Here is a 19,918-nt window from a genome sequence, read left to right on the forward strand (position 1 = left end):
GGAAAATATCACATTATTATTATTTTCTTATAGTAATCTTTATTTTGAATGAAAATATATTAATTCACACTACTGATTTTTTTATTTTGAGTTATTGGTCAAACAACTGCTACATTGACAGTTTAAAATTAAATTTGACTTCTCATCATGTCCAGGTTATAAATGTGATGTCACAACCTCAACCAGCAATTAACAGTTTATTTCATTTTTTTCCGCAATAAAGCGTCTTATATGCAGATCATATAACAAACGGCCTTTTATGACATTTTTGAAGGGAGTTTGTTTTCCAGCATTTACAATCTGAAGCTAAACTTAATTTCACATATCCGAGCTTGATAATTATTTCAGTGAGCATAAAGAATGTGACGCAGTTCAGACACTAATTGTAAAGAGAAACATTATTCGATCAGTTTGTCATATTCCAAACTCAGAGGGGTTCACTGACGCAGATTCTTTTTCTTTCAACTGAGATATTTTTCAGCTTCAACTTTAGGAGACGCGTCGTCCATCTTTACATGCGGACGACGGTTCGACGCGAACTCTGTATCTGTTCCCACGGCTCCAGTCTAATCGGTCCTGATGCTGCTGATGACTTCCTGTCCGGTTAAATGGGCACAGCACTCAGCCTCCTCGTCTTCTCGCTCACCCTATGGAACATGATACTAGCTGAATGAGATGCATCAGATAGCCCTGCTGCTCCCGTGTGTGTGTGTGTGTGTGTGTGTGTGTCGGATATCTGATTAGGAGAGGCGTCCTATTTAATGATGCCCGGGCGCAGAGGGTAAATAAGTGACTGAGCGCTGAGCGGCAAATCAAATCAACCCCGACCAATCACGGCTGGCCCCGAGTTCGTCTGCAGCAAAATGGCCGCTCACCTCTCGACAGAGGGCTTTTAATCAGCCGGCCTGTCGGCTGTAACCGGGCGGGCGGCAGACGGATGGAGCAACGCGCACCGGCAGAGGAAACGTGTGTGTTGCTCAGCAGATATCTACAGAACGAGGAGCCGTATTTTAAAAGAGCACCACGAGTGCGCGTTTTAGTTTCCTGCTGTCGATTTTTAATCTGGAAACGCAAAAGAGTGCGAGCGCCGTCGAAGGTTATTCCAGTCAGTCCTCGCTGAGATAAGATTTCCTGCGACGTTTCAAATTAGAAGCAGTTGGAGTTATACAACTTCTGGCTGGATTAACAGCCGCCAGTCGTTCTCCAGAACAAAGATGAAGAGAGAAACTGGGTCGCGTTCCCAAAGTGTTCGTGGGCCTCGATCAATAAAACATGTCTCCGTGATCAGAGAGGAGGAAAACGGGGCCAAGTCCTGGGGTTTGTGGGAAAATGGTGTCAAAAGGAACAAATTACACAGATGATCTATATTTGCTTGCGACGGAGAATCTTGTCTTTTTTTTGATATTTTTATTCTAACAGTTCCCAGTTTTACTGACTTTCTTTTGGGAAGTCGCTCTGAAAAGAAAAACAACCGTTGGACGGATTAGATGAAAAGCTGCTTAACATTAGAACTGTGAAGTCAAACTGTAGAGACACATGCATCAGTGGGACCATCAAAATCGAGATATTAGTTTCCAGCCAAAATCTGCCGATATGAAACTTCTGTTTGACAGAATAAACAATGGCAGAATTATTTAAAATAAATATTTTTACATAAAAAAGTGTATTTTCTTCATTTTTTTTTATTAACACTTAGTTTATTGCTAAATATCAAGCCTCAATTATATTTATTTATCACAAAGGTTTGAGAAAAACATCTTGGAAGTGATTCCCTAGAATAAAAATGTTTCCTGTTTGGTTTCATCACAGTGTATGAAACAACTTTTCTCTCCTGAAACAGGCACACGGGTTTGTTTTATGATCCATAATTCCTGAAATAAGAATCTGACAGACTGGATCCGGAATGAAAACGTCCCCGGGCCGGACGCCGTCATCCGATGTGAAACCCGGAGCCGTCTGGTGGAGGTGGCGTCATCGTGACGGCGAGAGCGGAGCAGTGAGGACGGAGGTGCGAGTGCAACGTGACAGAAACGATCAAAATCTCTTCCAGCAGAGCGACCGACGCAAACACCTCTCACCTCCGCCCGACAACCGGCCCTCTGGTGGTCGGCTGACGTCAGGACGCCGCCGGGCAGAAACACTCACTCAGGTCACGTCGGGTTGGGAGCGCTCGCAGTGTGTGTGTGTGTGTTCGTGTGTGTTCGTGTGTGTGTGTGGGGCCACTGGTGGATTTCTACCTTTATAGGGACTTCACCAGCTAAGTGAAGACATTTTTTAACTATATTCATCTTTATGTATATTGTGTCAAATAGCAATATGACATTTTTAAATTTTAACAATGGAGTTACAGTATCCTCTGCTTTGGAATATTAAATTATTAAAAAATGATGTAACTGTAATAGAAAATGACAAAGTATAAAATGTTAAACCACGTCAATACATAAAAAACTGTAAAAGATGGAAACTGTAGATTGAGTACATGTGACCAAATGAACACTATGAATCCAACACAAGAAAGTGAAAATAATAATTACACTTTTAAAGAATTCAGCATTGTGCATCATAAACCACAGGCCGACTGCCAAAGAGAAATATCCTTAAGGAAGGAAGACAGAAAACAGGAAGTATATCAAATGCGTTTGTTTAGTTCTGCACAGTAATATTTTAAAACACCAACTGGCCTGTAAAGGATCTTCACCTCCGCAAACATAAAAGCCAGTGATTACACCTGTCATTATAATACACTGGAGGCAAACATCATCTGCAGATGAATAATAAAATGACTACACGATATATCAACCGGCACAGACCAGACCACCAACTGCAGAGCTGCAGCGAAGCAGCGGAACACATGTATTTGTTAACTTTGCTCCACAATTATGAATAAAAACTTTGAGTAATCTTACCCCCGCTCCAGACTATACCTGGGGAATATTGTGGACTAGCCCAGAAAATACATATTTCATATTCCCCCAGTCCAGATTACAACTCCCTCAGAAACCCGTCCTGCGTGAGGGGTCTGGCTTAACTATGTTAACTTAAATGAACCCCCTAACCCTTAAAATCTGAGGATGTGTGATGGCTATCATAAACATATTATCTATGATTTAATACTGAATCCAGTATATTACTGCCCCCTGAGTTTCCTTATTCATGACAAACACAAGACTGAAAACTAACCTGTTCAGACTGAACCTTACTCCATGAATTTGTTAAAAAATAAAAGATAAAAATCGAAAAGGAGCACTCAAAGCTGTTTTTGCCTATTTGACAAATGTTTATGTCTCTTGATTCTTGGCCGAGCCCAAGATATATAAATCATGAAGGAAAAGAAAAACTCTCCATCTATGATAATTCAGAAAACTATGAGATTAGATTCTCCGGCAGCGTCAGTTCAAATTTATCACCGTGGTAATTACTGATTCATGATTAAGTTACTAGTTTATGGATTTTTAAATTAACGGCACATTCCAGCTCTGCGGTCGCGGTCCACATTAAAGTCCGAGGCCTCAGACACACTTTAACAATAACACACCAACAATCACTCAGGACTGCATTTCACTTTTATGACTGTTAAAGTGCCAAATAAAACTCACTGTCATCATCATACTTCCAGAATCTGAATTTCATTGTTCAAGATTGCGGAACAACAATCGGAATTAAAAAAGTCTTTCTAGTTTCTCCAAGAAGCAGCAAAGTTTACTAGAGTTCATTCCTCCAACAGCCCTTTTATATGAAACCACTTACTCATTAACTAGATACAGATTTTTATTGGGCTCCACATCAAATTACACACACTCGTATTTGTCAGTGCCCTAAAATATGCCTGATTCTGTCCATCAAGATCCATCAGATATTCCCTGGGAAATCTGAATTTGTGAAAATATTACTTTGTACAGATCCGCACCATTTTTTTTTTTAGATTCATTCTTGGTTTTTGACTCAAACAAAGACGCACGGGGGTTAAAACATAACCTCCCAAGAAGAGGTTGGATCAGAGGCTACTGGACTCGGCTGTAGGATGAAGAAGACATTTTGATTCTGATCCGCTGACGTTTCCTTCAAGTGTCTCCGTCAATACGAAATCCATATTGTTGATTAGAAATTAAACATAATCAAACAAATGCCACGGGACAAACGACGGCTGTGATTCTTCACGATTCTAGAAGACGTTTGGACCAAAAGGGTTCTGATGGTTGTGTTTCAGGAGAGGCTTGAAGGAATCGTCAGGGGACAAGGTAAAACACTGAAAGAGAAGAGGCGGCACTGAATTAAAGGTCAAGGAGCCAAAGTCGTCGTCGTCCTGGGAAGAACAAACCATTCCACATTGTCTGACGATGGGACGTCTTCCTCTCCTCTGGTCACTGTGTGTTTGTGGTCAGATCCAACACATCAGCTCCGCGTCGTGACCAATTCTCAGGACAATTTCTCATCCTCGCCCTGTTCCGGCGTCGTAAGTCGCCAAGGTCGCGGGACCGGACCCGCCGAGAGCCTCTCAGGTTACACAGGGAGCGAGCGTCTGACGTTATCGTATCACCTTTCAACCGGCCGATATTAGCAGATCTGATAATGTGGCGTTAATGGGAAACGCACACGAGGAGAGCGATCGATGCACAAACGACCCGTAACGAGGTGCAGTGACGCGTTCACATACAGAAACAACTGGGATCAGACGAGCTTTGGACCTGGACACTGATGTCGCTGCATCTTGATGATGTAGCTAATGCATTTTTCCTCATCTATCAATTCATCCATCCTCTGCTTCACATCTCCATCCTTCTCCAGACCTGCCGTCTTCCTCCCTCATCTCCTCAATAAACCAAGCCTCCATTTTGGACGTCGTGACTGTACGAGCGTCCCGACATCAGTTTAAAAACCAGCCGGTCGCCTCATTCCTCCGTCCTGCCACTTCTTGACTCCATCCGTCAGCTCGCAGCCCCGCACGCCGCACGGCAGTCATCTTAAAATATCACCGCTAAAAGTCTACTTCAATTTAACGGATCATAAGGCCGGAGTGTGAATATGTTAGTGTGTGTGTGTGTGTGTGTGTGTGTGTGTGTGTGTGTGTGTGTGTGTGTGTGTGCGGCTGCCGCCTGCAGATTTAATCCGCCGCCGCCGCGTAATTGATGGAGAGACATTGAAAAACGCACAGATCATTAAATGTGATGGCAGATTTGCCAAACACTTTTCAGAATAGTTTATGGTCGACGTCTTGTCATGACTCGCAGAGACGCGGCTCCTGAGAAGACTCGACGACGATGATGATGATGATGATGATACAAACGCCTGAACCCAATATGGCGGCTGTACAGTTCGTCTTTACAGAGAAAAGTTCTCCACAACATTTGAGCCGTTTATCAATAAAACTTTAAAACCTTATTACATGAATTTAAAAAACTTGTTTTTACACATATTGTCATTAGAAAACTACAATGCCCACATCACATCAACTTATATAATGTACGACTTTTAAAACAAGCGAAGATAATAATAATAAACTTTATTAACCATAAAACCATTGTTATTTAAACGTTGGGGCAGGATTTCAACACGTTCCCTCGACAAACAGAAGAATTATTGATATGATATTGATATATTAATCTGATTTCACTGGGATCTGACGCTCGTCAAACAGTTTGAGTCACTGAAGATGAGGAGTTCTTCCTATTCACAGATCTGTTCAAATAGATGTTTAAGTGCAGGCTGCCTACCTGGATCTTGATGGGCCAGCTGAAGTTGGACACGTAGACGTAGAAGGTGATGTTGTGGTGGAGCCTGAAGTTGAACTTCTCGCAGGAGAGACTGTCCCTGTGCTCCTTGATGTTGGTCCGAGCGATGATCGGCATCTCTTCGCCCGAGATGGTGCCGGCTGCGAGCGACAGAGGGGCGTGTGAAGAAGATGTACGGCAAAACCAAAACAGTCGATGGAAACACAGGAAATTCACATTTTCCTTCTTTGCAAACTCGGAGGAGACGCAAACTTTCGAAGACGTAAAAAAAAGGTACGAAAAGTCAAGTGTCACTGGTTCCAGGTTTGTGTTCATGGGCAGAAGCTCTGTCATTGGGTGATACCGTAATAACTGCGGCTCAATTTGAGAGTTACAGTGACACAGACAGAAAGTGGGATAAGAGCGGAATGAAAGTTTTAATCAGAGCGACTTACTGTCGAACACGTGTTGTGATGAGGAGCAAAGAAACTACGCAATCGCACAAACACTCACAATGACACACACACACACACACACACACACACACACACACACACACACACACACACACACACACACACACACACACACACACACACACACACACACACACACACACACACACACACACACACACACACAGGCCCTCAGTCCCACACTGAAGAGGCTCTGGGCCCCGGGACACTGTCAGTGTGGAAGCGCAGCGCTTTTTATCTTAATTGAAATCAGGAGGGAAAAAAATGTAAAAAATGTAACAAATAAAAATGCCCTGATGCCAAAACTCAAAAACAGCGTGTGATGTGTTTTGTCAGAGTTCCCGGGAGCAGGAAGCGGATCTGACCCTTTTTTTTAATTCGGCCACGAGCGGAAGATGTGTTGACTGCAGGAATAAATATGGTTCCACACGACATCCACCACTGTTTCACACAAAATAATATCTAATTGCATATTTATATTACAGCTCGCTGTCAAGTCCAACAGAACTGGAACGTCTTTCTAAGATTTAACATATTGCTTTTAAATGTTTTTACCCAAAATTCCTTTTCAATTTAGCCTAAACAGAACTTCTAATGTAAAACGTTCAATATATATTCTAAATCTATCTTCTAATTAAGGTCTGAAGAAGAATCATCTAAATCAAACCTTCGGCACATTCTTGATATGAACTACTTCACCTCTCACGCTCGAGGCCCTTTCCTCAGATGGAAAAAGAAAAATACAGATACAGTGTCCACATGAATAATCCTGGTATCTATATAACAGTAACACTTGTGAGACCTTTAATAATCCATAAAACAACATCTGAACATTATCTGTGCCAACTTTCATGCTGATAAAGTGAAAAGTGAGGAGCTTTATGGACGTGGTGAAGTCTCTGAAGGTGGAAACACACCTGAGGCGTAACAACTTCCGCCGCAGAGAAACCGAACATATAACTTTTTCTATAAATAAATAAATATGTGAGTGAGTTTTCTACCTGTTGAGCTCAAGGACCAGGTGATGTTGAGGTCGAAGTTGTTGGAGGCGTTGATGGACATGTCCAGATTCTTGTTGGCCTGCAGTAAAAAAGAAAGAAGCAAGGTCGAGTTACTGATTTTGACGTAAAGTAGATGGAATAAGTGGAATAAAGAAGTAATGTTTTTTCAGACACAGTTTCATTTCATTTCTTTTATTTGTTGACCACCGTGGAGATTCGTCCGCGACCACGTGTTTGACTGACTTTCCTCCGGGTCCGTCGACCTTGTTACTCTCGTGTCCGTTCGCGAAATGCAACCAGAGAATTCTGTGCTGCAACATTTCTACCGTCCACCTCAACTTGTGTCACCCAGGGCGAATGTGAATGTGCTGACCTCTGACCTCTGTCCTCTCCTCCCCCTCGGGAGTTGTGCCAGAACACACCTTCAGGCGCCGAGCAGGAAAAACCAGGTTCGATAGAAGTGGAGAATCTCTGGCACTTCTTGACGGCAGACGGACTAGACGTTCCCTTTAACTTCGTCCTCAAGTCAAATCGGGTCAAGTTTATTCTCCCAATCCGTGGGGGAACTGGGTCGCAGCCAGGACGCAGGTGAGAAACACTCCATCCTCTAAGCAGACGCCCCAGAATGACTCGCACAATCTCAGGGCTCACGTCTGAGAACAGCATCATTCTTCTATGGGTTTGGGATTCGGTGATGACTCACCACCATCAACCAGCCCTCTCCTTAGTTTTGGACAACCCTCGCACCATTCCATAAAGTTATTGATCATCATCTAGTTCCCTCGTCTGCAGACGTTGCCAAGTGTTTATTTTCCCAAATCGCTCCTTCGCCTGTCGGTGTGAAGGAAGCGAGAGAGTAAACGTCCTCTGGGTGATGAGTGTCCGTCATGAAATCTGAACTCCACCCAAGGACATCAACGTCAAGACGTAAATTCAGAGAGAAGTTTCTCTGCGAGCCAACGTGGTTTGATGGTGTTAAAACCCAAAGAGACATCGACGACAACAGGTCTGACATCAGTCATGTGTCAGACAACCGAGTGGTGAAGTCGTCGCATATCAAGTAGAACAGCTCGAGGAATCACAAACCCAAGATCGTTCAGAGGAACAACAACTCATCAATCCCTCCTGTGTGTGTGTGTGTGTGTGTGTGTGTGTGTGTGTGTGATGTGTGTGTGATGTGTGTGTGTGATGCGTGTGATGCGTGTGTGATGTGTGATGTGTGATGTGTGCGTGATGTGTGTGTGTGTGATGCGTGTGTGTGTGTGTTTGTGCGTGTGATGTGTGTGTGATGTGTGATGCGTGTGTGTGTGTGTGTGTGTGTGTGTGTGATGTGTGTGTGATGTGTGTGTGTGATGCGTGTGATGTGTGTGTGATGTGTGATGTGTGTGTGTGTGTGATGTGTGATGTGTGCGTGATGTGTGTGTGTGTGATGTGTGATGTGTGTGTGTGTGATGCGTGTGATGTGTGTGTGATGTGTGATGTGTGTGTGTGATGCGTGTGTGTGTGTGTGTGTTTGTGCGTGTGATGCGCGCGTGTGTGTGTGCGTGTGATGCGCGTGTGTGTGTGATGCGTGTGATGCGTGTGTGTGTGTGATGCGCGTGTGTGTGTGTGTGTGATGCGTGTGTGTGTGTGTGTGTGTGATGCGTGTGATGCACGTGTGTGATGCGTGTGTGTGTGTGTGTGTGTGTGTGTGTGTGCGCGCGGAAGCGTTACCTGCTCAGGTGTCGCCATGAAGTTGATGGCGGTGTAGTAGCGGTCGTCTTCCTGAAGCAAACTGAAGGTGAACTGGTAATCGATCAGCAGGTTGTCTGGACAACGGAGGAAGAGACAAAGGCAGAAGCAATATTTGCAAAAGAATCCTACATCAGTTCATATTATTTTCTTATTTTGATGACGTCTTTTTAAGGGTTCACGTTTGGTTTTCCCATTCCTAATAACGCCTCCATCCCAGGTCGTCAAACACAGACAGATTTATGGAAGTAAAACACGCGGCAGACGTGAGTCGATATTCAATTAGACGAATAAGACTTCAGCTCAGAGATCACAATAGACACACGCACACACACGCGCGCTGTTATGTATTTGGGTATTAGTTGGACAAATATGAAGACGAGTGCGGCCGATGAGGATGACACTCTCTTAGACGAGCAAACGGTCCCCGATCAATAAAACACAGCGTCTGAATACTCATGTTCGCTCAGAGAGGTTTGATCATCTTTTGAAAGCGTCTCCCCGCCGGGCGTCTGGACGCGGCTCTTTGTCAAACGGGACAATGGCCGACGAACGGCGAGCGACAGAGAGAGAATCACGGTGATTCAACATCTGGACTGACAGCAGGAGCCCCGGTGGGTCACCTTGTCTGGCTGCCTGACGGGGGGACGGGGGGACGGGGGGACGGGGGGACGGGAGGGGAACGCAGACGAGGACTAACTGTGTGCGTTTGCATCCAACTGATTCTTTTGTCAAAGCTCAGTGACAGGTTGATGTTTCCACACAGTTCAGAACACAGTTCCTCAGTTTAGAAGAATGAAAGTTGTCTGTCGTTGTTGTTCACTTGAATAAAAAGTCAGATTTGCGGTTTGAGCCACGACTTGTCACATGACGAACGTTGAGAACTTCATCATGTCAATAACACAGACTGAACATAAAGATGGACGACGTGCGGCTCCTTAAAAGGAGATGAGAGATCGCCACGTGACTGGTTGTACACTCTTCTTCTTCTTCTTCTTCTTCGTCGTTTTTAACGGCGGTTGGCAACAACCAACCTTTTTGAGCAGAACCACTGTGTGTGACACTCACTGTATAAATGAGAGAGGGAGAAGTGCTCAGTCATCACCTTCCTCTCAACCGAGTGTACAATCCCAGGGCGGTAACCGAGACCAAAGCAAATCGTGTTTGACAAACACTGGTGTTTTGTTCAGCCGTCACGGCGAGTTAGCCCGAGCAGCAGAGATATCGTCAGATCAAAGACAACATCTCCGTCTCCCCCTCGCTCGCAGGCAGACGCTGCTCCGACGCCGCTCGGCTGTTTATCCCAAAAGGGTTGACGGCACAACTTCAGAGTGTTTGGGCGTTTTTAACTGGATAGAGACTCGTGTGTGTGTGTGTGTGTGTGTGTGTGTGTGTGTGTGTGTGTGTGTGTGTGTGTGTGTGTGTGTGTGTGTGTGTGTGTGTGTGTGTGTGTGTGTGTGTGTGTGTGTGTGTGTTGCGAGTTCCTGATTATATTCACAGGTTTATTCACACGTGTGTGTGTGTGTGTGTGTGTGTGTGTGTGAGTCTTTACAGGTGGGACGTGTCTGCACAGTTAAACAAACAAATGAGAGAACAGCACAAAATCAAATCACCCCAGTCCCTCAGCGGGTTTTCCAATATGTTGGATTTCAGGGCTGTTTGCAGGAAGAGCGTCAACACGGTTTAAAAGTTCATCTCAACTTAATTACAAATCCCAACCGAGGGAAATCTGACGGCAGTTCCACTCAGGCAGTCTCGCTGCGGATGAATCGGGATCGAGGAAACAGCGAAGGTGTTACCAATCCCCGAGACCAACCGGAATAGAAACAGTCCACGGCGATTTCCTGGGGTTCACGGATGGGCCGATGTTGTTAACATGATATGTAAGATGATTCCGCCAAACGTGAAACAAAATAAAAAGACGGAAGAGAAATGTCTCGGCTGGAACATAATGTGATGTCGACGTCTGAATCTCTCGCCGACGTTTCATTTGACGCTTGTTAACAACTCATTATTTCCCATTTGCAACAGCCGCCTGACGGAGTCGGCGAGGAGACGGGTTCGTCAACACAAGGACGCTGAGGTAAACACTTGATTTGAGACCGGCACCCGACCGGAGGTCAAGGTGAACCTGGAGGTAATGTAAGGTAATGTATGCATGAGGTCAGGTGACCGCCATTTATTGAAAGGATTTGAAGGACGTCTCGTCGCAACGATCACATCGGTCTCAACTGGAGATGATTTATAAACTCTGAGTCGGTGAAAATCCAGAACACAATGAAAATCAATACTTTCTGTTTTTAAAGGTGGTGAGGCGGGTGGAACAGAAGCACACACACACACACACACACACACACACACACACACACACACACACACACACACACACACACACACACACACACACACACACACACACACACACACACACACACACACACACACACACACACACACACACACACACACACACAAAGTAGGAAAGTGATGCGTGTTTTCAAAAATCAGAAGAAAGTAATAAGCCCTTGGATATTGGGTATTCATCTCTGGTTGCTACTAAAAATTATTATCAGCAATTAAATAATAATATGTTGTGTCACTGAAGACATGACATTATGTAATAACAAAATCAACATTTACTCAAACTAATCTAAAATCAGTGAGAATATTTTTGAATGCAGTTTTTTTCGAGGGGAACTATTGGATTTCAACAAAGCGTTGTGGCCTGATTGGACCAATTCATCTACGTCTGTGAGGCGTCTGCGCAGACGACCCGTCATCAAACATCCAGGCGTCCTGGACTGAAGCCGGACCGAGGGACTAATGAACGGCCTCGGGCCGGAGGAGCGGTGCTGACTTGCTGATTATCACCGTACAACTGCTCTGAGCTCTGAATCTGCGACAAGACCTTTTTTTTTTCTATCACTAATTGTCTTTTAATTGGGATTGTGAGCTTGTCAGTAAACATCGGAGCCGCTTTGCTTCGGCCTGACGAAGCTTTCCCAGCATGCCCCGGGGCAGCAGGCGGCGCTGACTGGTGGTCGGCTGGTGCTTCCACCGACTGCTGGTCGTTCCAAGTAAGAAGTGACGGGGCACTCGGTGGCCGTCCCTAATTAGACGCCCCCCCTCCCCCCTTGTAGCTGACTGTGATGGAAGATGACAGCGGTTTATTAAAGCGTTGTCCTGGCGATGCCAGCTCATAAATGCGGAGCCTGACTTGGGGGCGAACTCATTAAGCAGCAAAGTTGCTTTTCCATCAATCGACCGGTCGGTTCAATACGACAGAGTTAACTCAACCGGAGCGTCGCGCTCGCCGCCGCTCCGTCCTCGGCCCGAGACGAGGGACGCGGCTGCCAATGTGCCGAACGCTGACATTTATCAGTCTGATGAAAACGTTTCATCAAAGGGGGAATTTGTGACTGCGCCTCGTTAATATTGTGGAGAACAAGTTTCTGCGTGCGATGTGACACGGACAGCAGACGTTCCTTTCTTTCTATTGTTTAAGAGGCCAAACACGAAAATGAAATCCTCCGTCTGAAGACATGACGAGTCCGTCGGGCTCGACAGGATCAACGTCAGTTCATGCCTCTGTGCTGCAGCACCACAAGTACTATTTCTATTTTTTTTATTTCCAACCATCACCTTCCTTCCGATGACATTTATAAAGCATATATTGACCTCAGCTGCTTTCCTGAAAGTACAAGCAAATGGATGGCTTTTAAATCAGTGATTTATACACACTCACACACACTCTGTATGCGCGTGTGTGTGTGTGTGTGTGTTTGTGTGTGTGTGTGAGAGGGAGAAGGGCTTCTGTGTGCATTCATGTGTGTACATCTGAGTGTGTTTGCTCTTGTTCAAACAAAGCGAGGCCCATTTCACAGACAGCAGAAAAGATAATGTCACATTAATGACAGAACATAATGTAGTCAAACACAAACACGCACACACACACACACACACACACACACACACACACACACAGGCGCAGCCACAGTGACGTCCAGGGAGCCGCGAACCCACAGACCTTAAGAGCCACTAAAACGAGCCTAGTGCAATTATCTAAAGCTCTTTCATGATACTGACCGAGGACATTACGTTGGTGCCATCTAGTGCCTCCAAACCTCCGTCCTGCAGTCAGCTGACCCACAGACTGGATATTAACAATGGACGGAGTCACCGGGTCCGGAAAGTGAGGCCTACGAAGAAGTGCCTGAAAGCCTGCATTCTGTGTACTGACCAGCAGAGGGCAACTGTGAGAACCGACTCTCCTTCTCACTTGATCTATAACGTCGGTAGAACATTTTCCTGAGGAGTTGATGGTTCAATCTCACCTTTCAAGTCTTCTTCAATACATGATGTTCATTTTTTACATTATGGTCAATTTACTGTGAAATAGACAATAAAGCAGGGTATCGTGGATACAGCGTCAGACCACGCCCCCAATTCTACACCTAGTTGCCAAAAAAACCCCAACATGGCGAAAAGGCGTTAAAGCTTCTCTACAGGATGTGTAAGATAATATACCACACGGGATTTATCTAACCAACTGCTGCTCCTCTTTCTGACTCTGTGCCTTGCACGGCTTCTCAAGACTAGATTGTGGCCCAACAGTCATTCCCCACACATTCAATCAGGCTGCACCAAATCTTACACAATCTTAGATATATCAGCACCCAACGTCCCACCTCGCAATGTTAAAGAAATAGATTTTAAAAGTTCCTGGATCGGCCAATTTGTCCAGAAATGAAACAGATTCTTTCTCGGCCCATGTTCCTTCCTTCCAGCAAGTTTCATGCAAATGCGTTCTGTAGTTTTTTGTGTCCGTAATCCTACAAACCGTAACAGAACCTTCCTGTCGAAGGTTAATAAAAGCTTTTGTAGCAGCACCGTTAACATCTTGTAGTTCTTCTTATGATCACAGGCGTGTGCGAGGCGACCGGTACGACCTGTGGCTCGACTCCTCTGACTGCTGCGACCTTCAGAACCTCCCTCGTTCCAACGACGACGCTATCGACACCGACAGGACTTGAGTGTGCTACAGTATTAACGCAGCTCAGAGAGTGCATTTGTGTACGAGTCACGTGTGTGTGCGTGAGGGCGATGCAGAGCGAGTGAACATGTGCTCGTGTCAAACCAAACATCTGTTTTCACTTTCCTCCTTCGGTCGCCCTCTAGAGGGAAACGCAGCAGTTTGTTGCAAATGAGCTAAGTTAGTGTGACGCTGGGAGCATCTGGAACCAGGAACTCTGTCTCTGCGTTTACCTGCTGCACAGAGATGGAATTCTCTATTGGAATGTTTCACATCATCTCTGGAAATGTTAGTGCTGCTTTCACCTGCATGTGTCTCAGAAACAGCAGTTTTACCACCGTAGACCTGAAGGACCTGGAGTTGAGACCGTTGGGTGTGAACGCAGCATGAGGATGGAAGGTTTAAACCCAGTAGAGTAGGATTTACATACCGTCTCTTGCGTACCACAATCCTCCCCTTTTTCTGAACCAACACGTGTAGCTGCCTGAAATTTAACCAGGACGGAACCACGAAGGTTTCAGGTGGTCATTTTGCTAAATGGTTGTATGGGTTGTGTCTTTGATTTGAGGTTGGATGAGAGTTGTTAACGTCGTGTTGAGGCCGACGCCTCCAGTGTATTCTTATGCTTCTCCACAGATTTTGAAGAATCCCACTACCTATTATTCTGCCTCTAGACGATGATTTGACAATTTGTTAGAATTTAATTCCGCTGCTCTATGACAAGTCAAGTGAATTTAAATACCATTTTTGACAGAAACCTGTTCCGTCCTGCTTCCACCAGACTGAGGAGACAGATTCAGGAGACAGAACCACGAGACACATGAGCTCGACCGCTCTATTTGTGCACTTTTCTGTCAATAATGTTTGATCTAGTTCAAATCAAACGGCAGTCTCTTCATTCGAGTCTATGATGCGTCATGGGAATAAATATGAACTCCAGCCACTCAAGGTCAGGAGCAGCTCTCTGGATGCCTTCCTTCCTTACAGGAAAGATAAACAATGTGTGCGGGCACAATTTAGGTATGTGTGTGTGTGTGTGTGTGTGTGTGTGTTTGTGTTGCAGGATTACTTACAATAACATGTTCCCCGGAGAGGGTTACCAAGGTAACGGTTCTCTGAGTCACATCTGGAACGACAGCGGAGAGGAGACACAGGCGGAGAGTGGAAAAATAAATAAGAGAGAAAGAATAAAAAGACATTAACATTCAACACAAGCTGACTTCTTTTACAAAGACAGACTTTTATTTTTGGAGTAGTGTGTGTGTGTGTGTGTGTTTGTGTGGTTGTGTGCGTGTCAGGTGGCCCTTGCTGCAGGTATTGTGTTCCTGCAACTCTGTGCAAAGTTATTTCCCATGACAGTCCCATCCTGCTATAGATGCTATATTTTTCCCAGGGGCGCGCACACACACACACACACACACACACACACACACACACACACACACACACACACACACACACACACACACACACACACACACACACACACACACACACACACACACACACACACACACACACACACACACACACACACACACACACACACACACACACACACACTACAGCGTGAGAGATGGGTCTCGGATGTGTTCAAAAACAGAGGTTGTGCATCTGCAAGAACATCGGTCACCAGTTTCAATCAATTGGACGCAGTAAAGCAAAACTTTATAAATCAGGTCCCGTCCGTCACTGTTGTCAAAACCAGAACCTCCTCAGCTTGTAATTTTCTTTTCCCTCAGACGTGTCCTCCACGTCTCTGCTCTCCACTGTGACCAGATGGAGGCCGAGCGTCTTTTAAGAAGAAGACACATTAGCTGATGGACAGTAATTGGCTGTGGTTGAAAGTTGTGACCTTTAGCTTAAGGGGGAAAGTCTCTGATGACCAGTGAGCTCCACCATAACACAATTACTGTAGCTTAAGAAAAAAAGAAAAAAGAAAAATAGATGTTCTGATTAGAAAGCTCATGGATTTTTTCAATGCATAACTGCATTTGCAGGCGTTTCAAAGGGCCACGAGGAGCAGGGACCAAAGGACTCTTAAGAATAATGAAAATTCAAACACTCAGCAAATGTAATTAAGGCCCCCAAGGGCTGTAAGGTTTATTTCCAGTTATCATGAAGGAATGATGAATGCTTCAGAGTCATTAAAGTGTCAAGACGGACCTGACGCGGACCCGAGGTGGTTCACTCCACCGATCGGAGTTTACTGCCTTGGCAGCAGAGAACAAAAAACAGACTTCCACTTTGAGCTAAATGGGAAAGAAATGTTAAAAATGTGACGGGTAATTGTTGTAATAACGTCGGGCCTTCTAACGTGTCCTTTTTGATGGAGTAATATGAATCTTATTCTTGTGTGTGTGGTTTCCATCTGGACCAGTTCAAAAAAGAAAACAAAGTATTTATTGACATTGCAACAGCGTGACGAAATGCTGTATCGTGGCAGCGTAGAGGGAAAAAAGGAACTCGCTGGTTATCAAACCCATATGCACGTCTCTTTTACTAAATATGGACAATAAGATGGAGGGAGCAAGGTTGAGGAGAAAACACAAACAAATAAAAGGACAGGGGAAAAGAATAAGAAAGGTTCAAAAAGAAGAGGAGGAATAATTGAAAGGGAAACAAGAGGGCAGGTGAGGTTTACAGCCGGGGTGTTTGTGGATTCTCTGGCAGCGCTGCAGAAGGTCACAGAGCAGCGCTGGATACTGAATATTTCATCCTTCCATAAAGCCGCTCCAAGGACGATGTTTTAAACCGCAGCGGCGCTTCCGCCCTCCATCAGGAGTTTACAACGGCACTAAAACAAAACCAAACAGCGAGAAGCTTTGGTCTCTCACAGCGGCACACGAGTCGCTGTAAAAAGGCCATTTGAGTCCTGGATGAAAAAATAAAGAGGAAGTAAATTAATAAAATCTACTATTTGGTCCGTTCCAAGAGGCTAATTGTCCTCACATTTCACTTCAGTTGGCAGCACACGGTAATTCTTCTGTTATGGCTTTGATACAGAATCACTTACTAGATATAAAAAGAGACATGATTTAAAGCTGAAACCAGTTTCAATTCATTTCATTTTCTTTTCATCTGTTCTAAAATATCCAGTTTCCTCCCTTATATTACTTATCATATTCAAAAATGTGCAAACGCAATGTGAAGGGTAAATTTCTATAAATACATTTGGTTAGTGCAGATTCACTACAGTCTGTTTTCACTTTCTCTGGGTTGAGATAAGATAGTCAAAGGAAAATGATAGTGGTAGTCCGAATTTTTCAAATTTTCAACAACAATAAAAGTATTTTATTAAAAATAATTATGCGTATGTAGCAAACCCTTGAATATTTTATATACATATATATATATATATATATATACACTTAATTCTTTCGTTTCAAAAATATGTTTTTTAAGAGACATGAGCATCTTTTGTAGGATCCAGTAGGATTTTGGTTGGTGATGTCGGAACATGTTGACAGTTGGCTGGTTTATTTTCAGGGAATTGTCAAACAAGAAATATTATATTGTCCGGGTTAAATTTCTTCTAACTTATTTACACTTGTTTGTGATGCTTCCAATAATTGTCTGTTTGACTTCGCTGCATCAGTGAATTTAAAAAAAGTCCTTGTTAAGGAGAAAGCTGGTGAAATGGATCACAAATTCAAGGTCGCATCTATGAAGGGATTTCAAAATAAGGTTTAAGAAAAAATGCTGAGAGTGACATTCTGCGAGGTTTGGCCGCCGATCACCCTCCGGAAAAAAGACAGAGGTCGTCCTTCAGCGGTGGAGACGAGACAAGAAGCTGAGGACGGGATGAGAGGCGCTCATTAAACCAGGAGGGTGAGATCCAGAGAAGAGACCTGGTGAAAGAGCAGCTCCATCTCAAGAGGACGACGGCCACAGAGGAGAACGTTGAGGAGCCTATTTCAGCACAAGAAGATTTATTGTGATAAATGTTATGTCGCAAGTTCCCAGGAGCCAAATATGGTCCAAAAAGTAAACTTCCATTGTGGGGTTTAATCACTACACATCTTCTTCTTGAAGCTACAGTCATATTCCCAGGTATTAAAAAATGTATCTTCCTCCCTCAGAGGAGATAAAACATTAGCCTCGGCTGCTGATACCTGGGAAGGAATCAGTAGCGTGAACCTGGTCCACTCCGTCCTCCTACAACTGTTAATCTGAGGCCCACAACACGATAAGAATGAGCTTGTTCATTGGTTCACTGCTCACGCATGCATATTGTTACGCCTTCCTGGAGTCCTGAAGATGGCGGACATCTATAAAACAATCAAAAAAAGAAAAGAAAACCTGCCTGAGAAAGGTCTTTTATGTCCAGTTGGTTTTGTCATTGAACTAAAGTGACTAAGCTACAAAGTTCCACCATTGATGGCCTAACTTTGTGCTCTCAACATGCTGCTAGCACACTAGCAAACAAGCTTACGTTGCTGTTAGTCAACTAGCTAGCTTGAAAGTTCCTATATTCTAGTAATGAAGCTTCTTTTGATTCCCTAAAACAATAACAAATGAAAATCTTAATGTCTGCTGGTGCGGTCATTGAACTGAAAATGGCTACTCATGAGCCTCAGCTGTCGACGCCATGGAAACGAAGCCGGTCAAAAGGTGAATCGCTTTCAAATCCATGACACTAGCTCATGGAGTGTTAGCTCACCAGCTCCTTGCTAGCTGGTGACGTTGACTTCGCTGGTAGTCACCTCGCTAGCTTCAAAGTTCCAATATGCTAGTAATGAAGCTTCTATTGATTCTATAAAACAATAACACATGCCCATCAGCTAGTTGCTAGCTGGCGAGCTAACACGTTGACTTTGCTGTTAGTCACCTCGCTAGCTTCAAAGTTCCAATATGCTAGTAATGAAGCTTCTATTGATTCTATAAAACAATAACAAATGCCCATCAGCTAGTTGCTAGCTGGCGAGCTAACACGTTGACTTTGCTGTTAGTCACCTCGCTAGCTTGAAAGTTCAGATAAATGCTACAGGCGATGCAGCTTTCATTCCATCTAAGAACAACAAATGAAGATGACCAAAGATGCTACAGCCATGCAGCCAGTAAGCTAGCTTGATCCTGAGGCTGTCAAAAAGGTTTTCATAATTATGTATTTTTTTAAACCCAAGGGATGAGCAGTCAATCTCAATATGCTTCCTAGCAAACTAGCTACTAGCTGATGAGCTAACACGTCAACCAGCTAGCTTGAAAGCTCCTATATGCTAGCGATGCAGCTTTAATTCCATGTAGACAATAACACTTTAAGAGGCCAGCTAGATCCTGAGGCTGACCAAACGGTTTTCACATTTATGCATGTTGCTAAATCCGACACGGTCGAGCCACAGAGAAGAGGGATGAGCAGTCTTCAAAGAGGATGAATGGTGGTGGGGGGTTTCCTCTCATGGGGGACACTAAAGTCCTGGACGCAGAGCTACAACAAAACGGGGATGGACACTTAAGCTGCTTACAACAACCTACTGGGGACGAGATGAGGGCCACACAGGACGGGAGTACCTCACCACTTAAAACACACTCGGACTCAGCTCGTGCACACAGAGACAGACGGACGGACAGACTGGGGATTAAAGGTCACAACAACATTTGTCCTGCTCGTGTGTGTGTGTGTGTGTTATTTCATTACAGCAGTGTGTCCATGTTTCAACAGTTAAGATGAAGAGGAAGCGTTAAAGTCACACTGTGCAGTCAGTGACATGTGAAAGTGTACCAAATCACCAGTGTGTTTTTTTTGACATTCAATATTACAAATATTTAAAAGCATAAACACACTCCCCAGTCGCATACGGTGAAAAGATGCAAAGTACAAGTCAATTAGTGGAGTTCTCTACATATGGAGGAGTCCAATTAAAGCCGCATCAACTCGTCAGACGAGGCAACATCAGGGAAAACAAGGAGGAATCAAGTGCTGATGAGAAGTAACATGAAAACAAAAAGTCCACACGCGTTGGATCATTT

The 19,918-nt window shown here is 44.3% G+C and overlaps 1 protein-coding gene across 6 annotated transcripts in view; it reads right to left on the bottom strand.

The window, feature by feature from the left end:
- The window catches only part of atrnl1a (attractin-like 1a), a 148,908-nt gene that overhangs the window by 64,896 nt on the left and 64,094 nt on the right, over nucleotides 1-19,918 (bottom strand). For 5 of the 6 annotated variants that reach the window (XM_035605647.2, XM_035605644.2, XM_035605651.2 and 2 more), the window contains 4 exons: nucleotides 15,022-15,074; nucleotides 8,899-8,993; nucleotides 7,186-7,264; nucleotides 5,712-5,869 (listed from right to left, as the gene is read on the bottom strand). In XM_035605647.2, the coding sequence (XP_035461540.2) occupies nucleotides 5,712-5,869; nucleotides 7,186-7,264; nucleotides 8,899-8,993; nucleotides 15,022-15,074 (385 nt within the window). Of the gene's footprint in view, nucleotides 1-438; nucleotides 648-5,711; nucleotides 5,870-7,185; nucleotides 7,265-8,898; nucleotides 8,994-15,021; nucleotides 15,075-19,918 lie in introns of those variants that run through there. The other variant, XM_035605650.2, reaches the window with a different exon arrangement.

Source organism: Scophthalmus maximus, chromosome 10 (genome assembly GCF_022379125.1).
Source record: "Scophthalmus maximus strain ysfricsl-2021 chromosome 10, ASM2237912v1, whole genome shotgun sequence".
NCBI lineage: Eukaryota > Metazoa > Chordata > Actinopteri > Pleuronectiformes > Scophthalmidae > Scophthalmus > Scophthalmus maximus.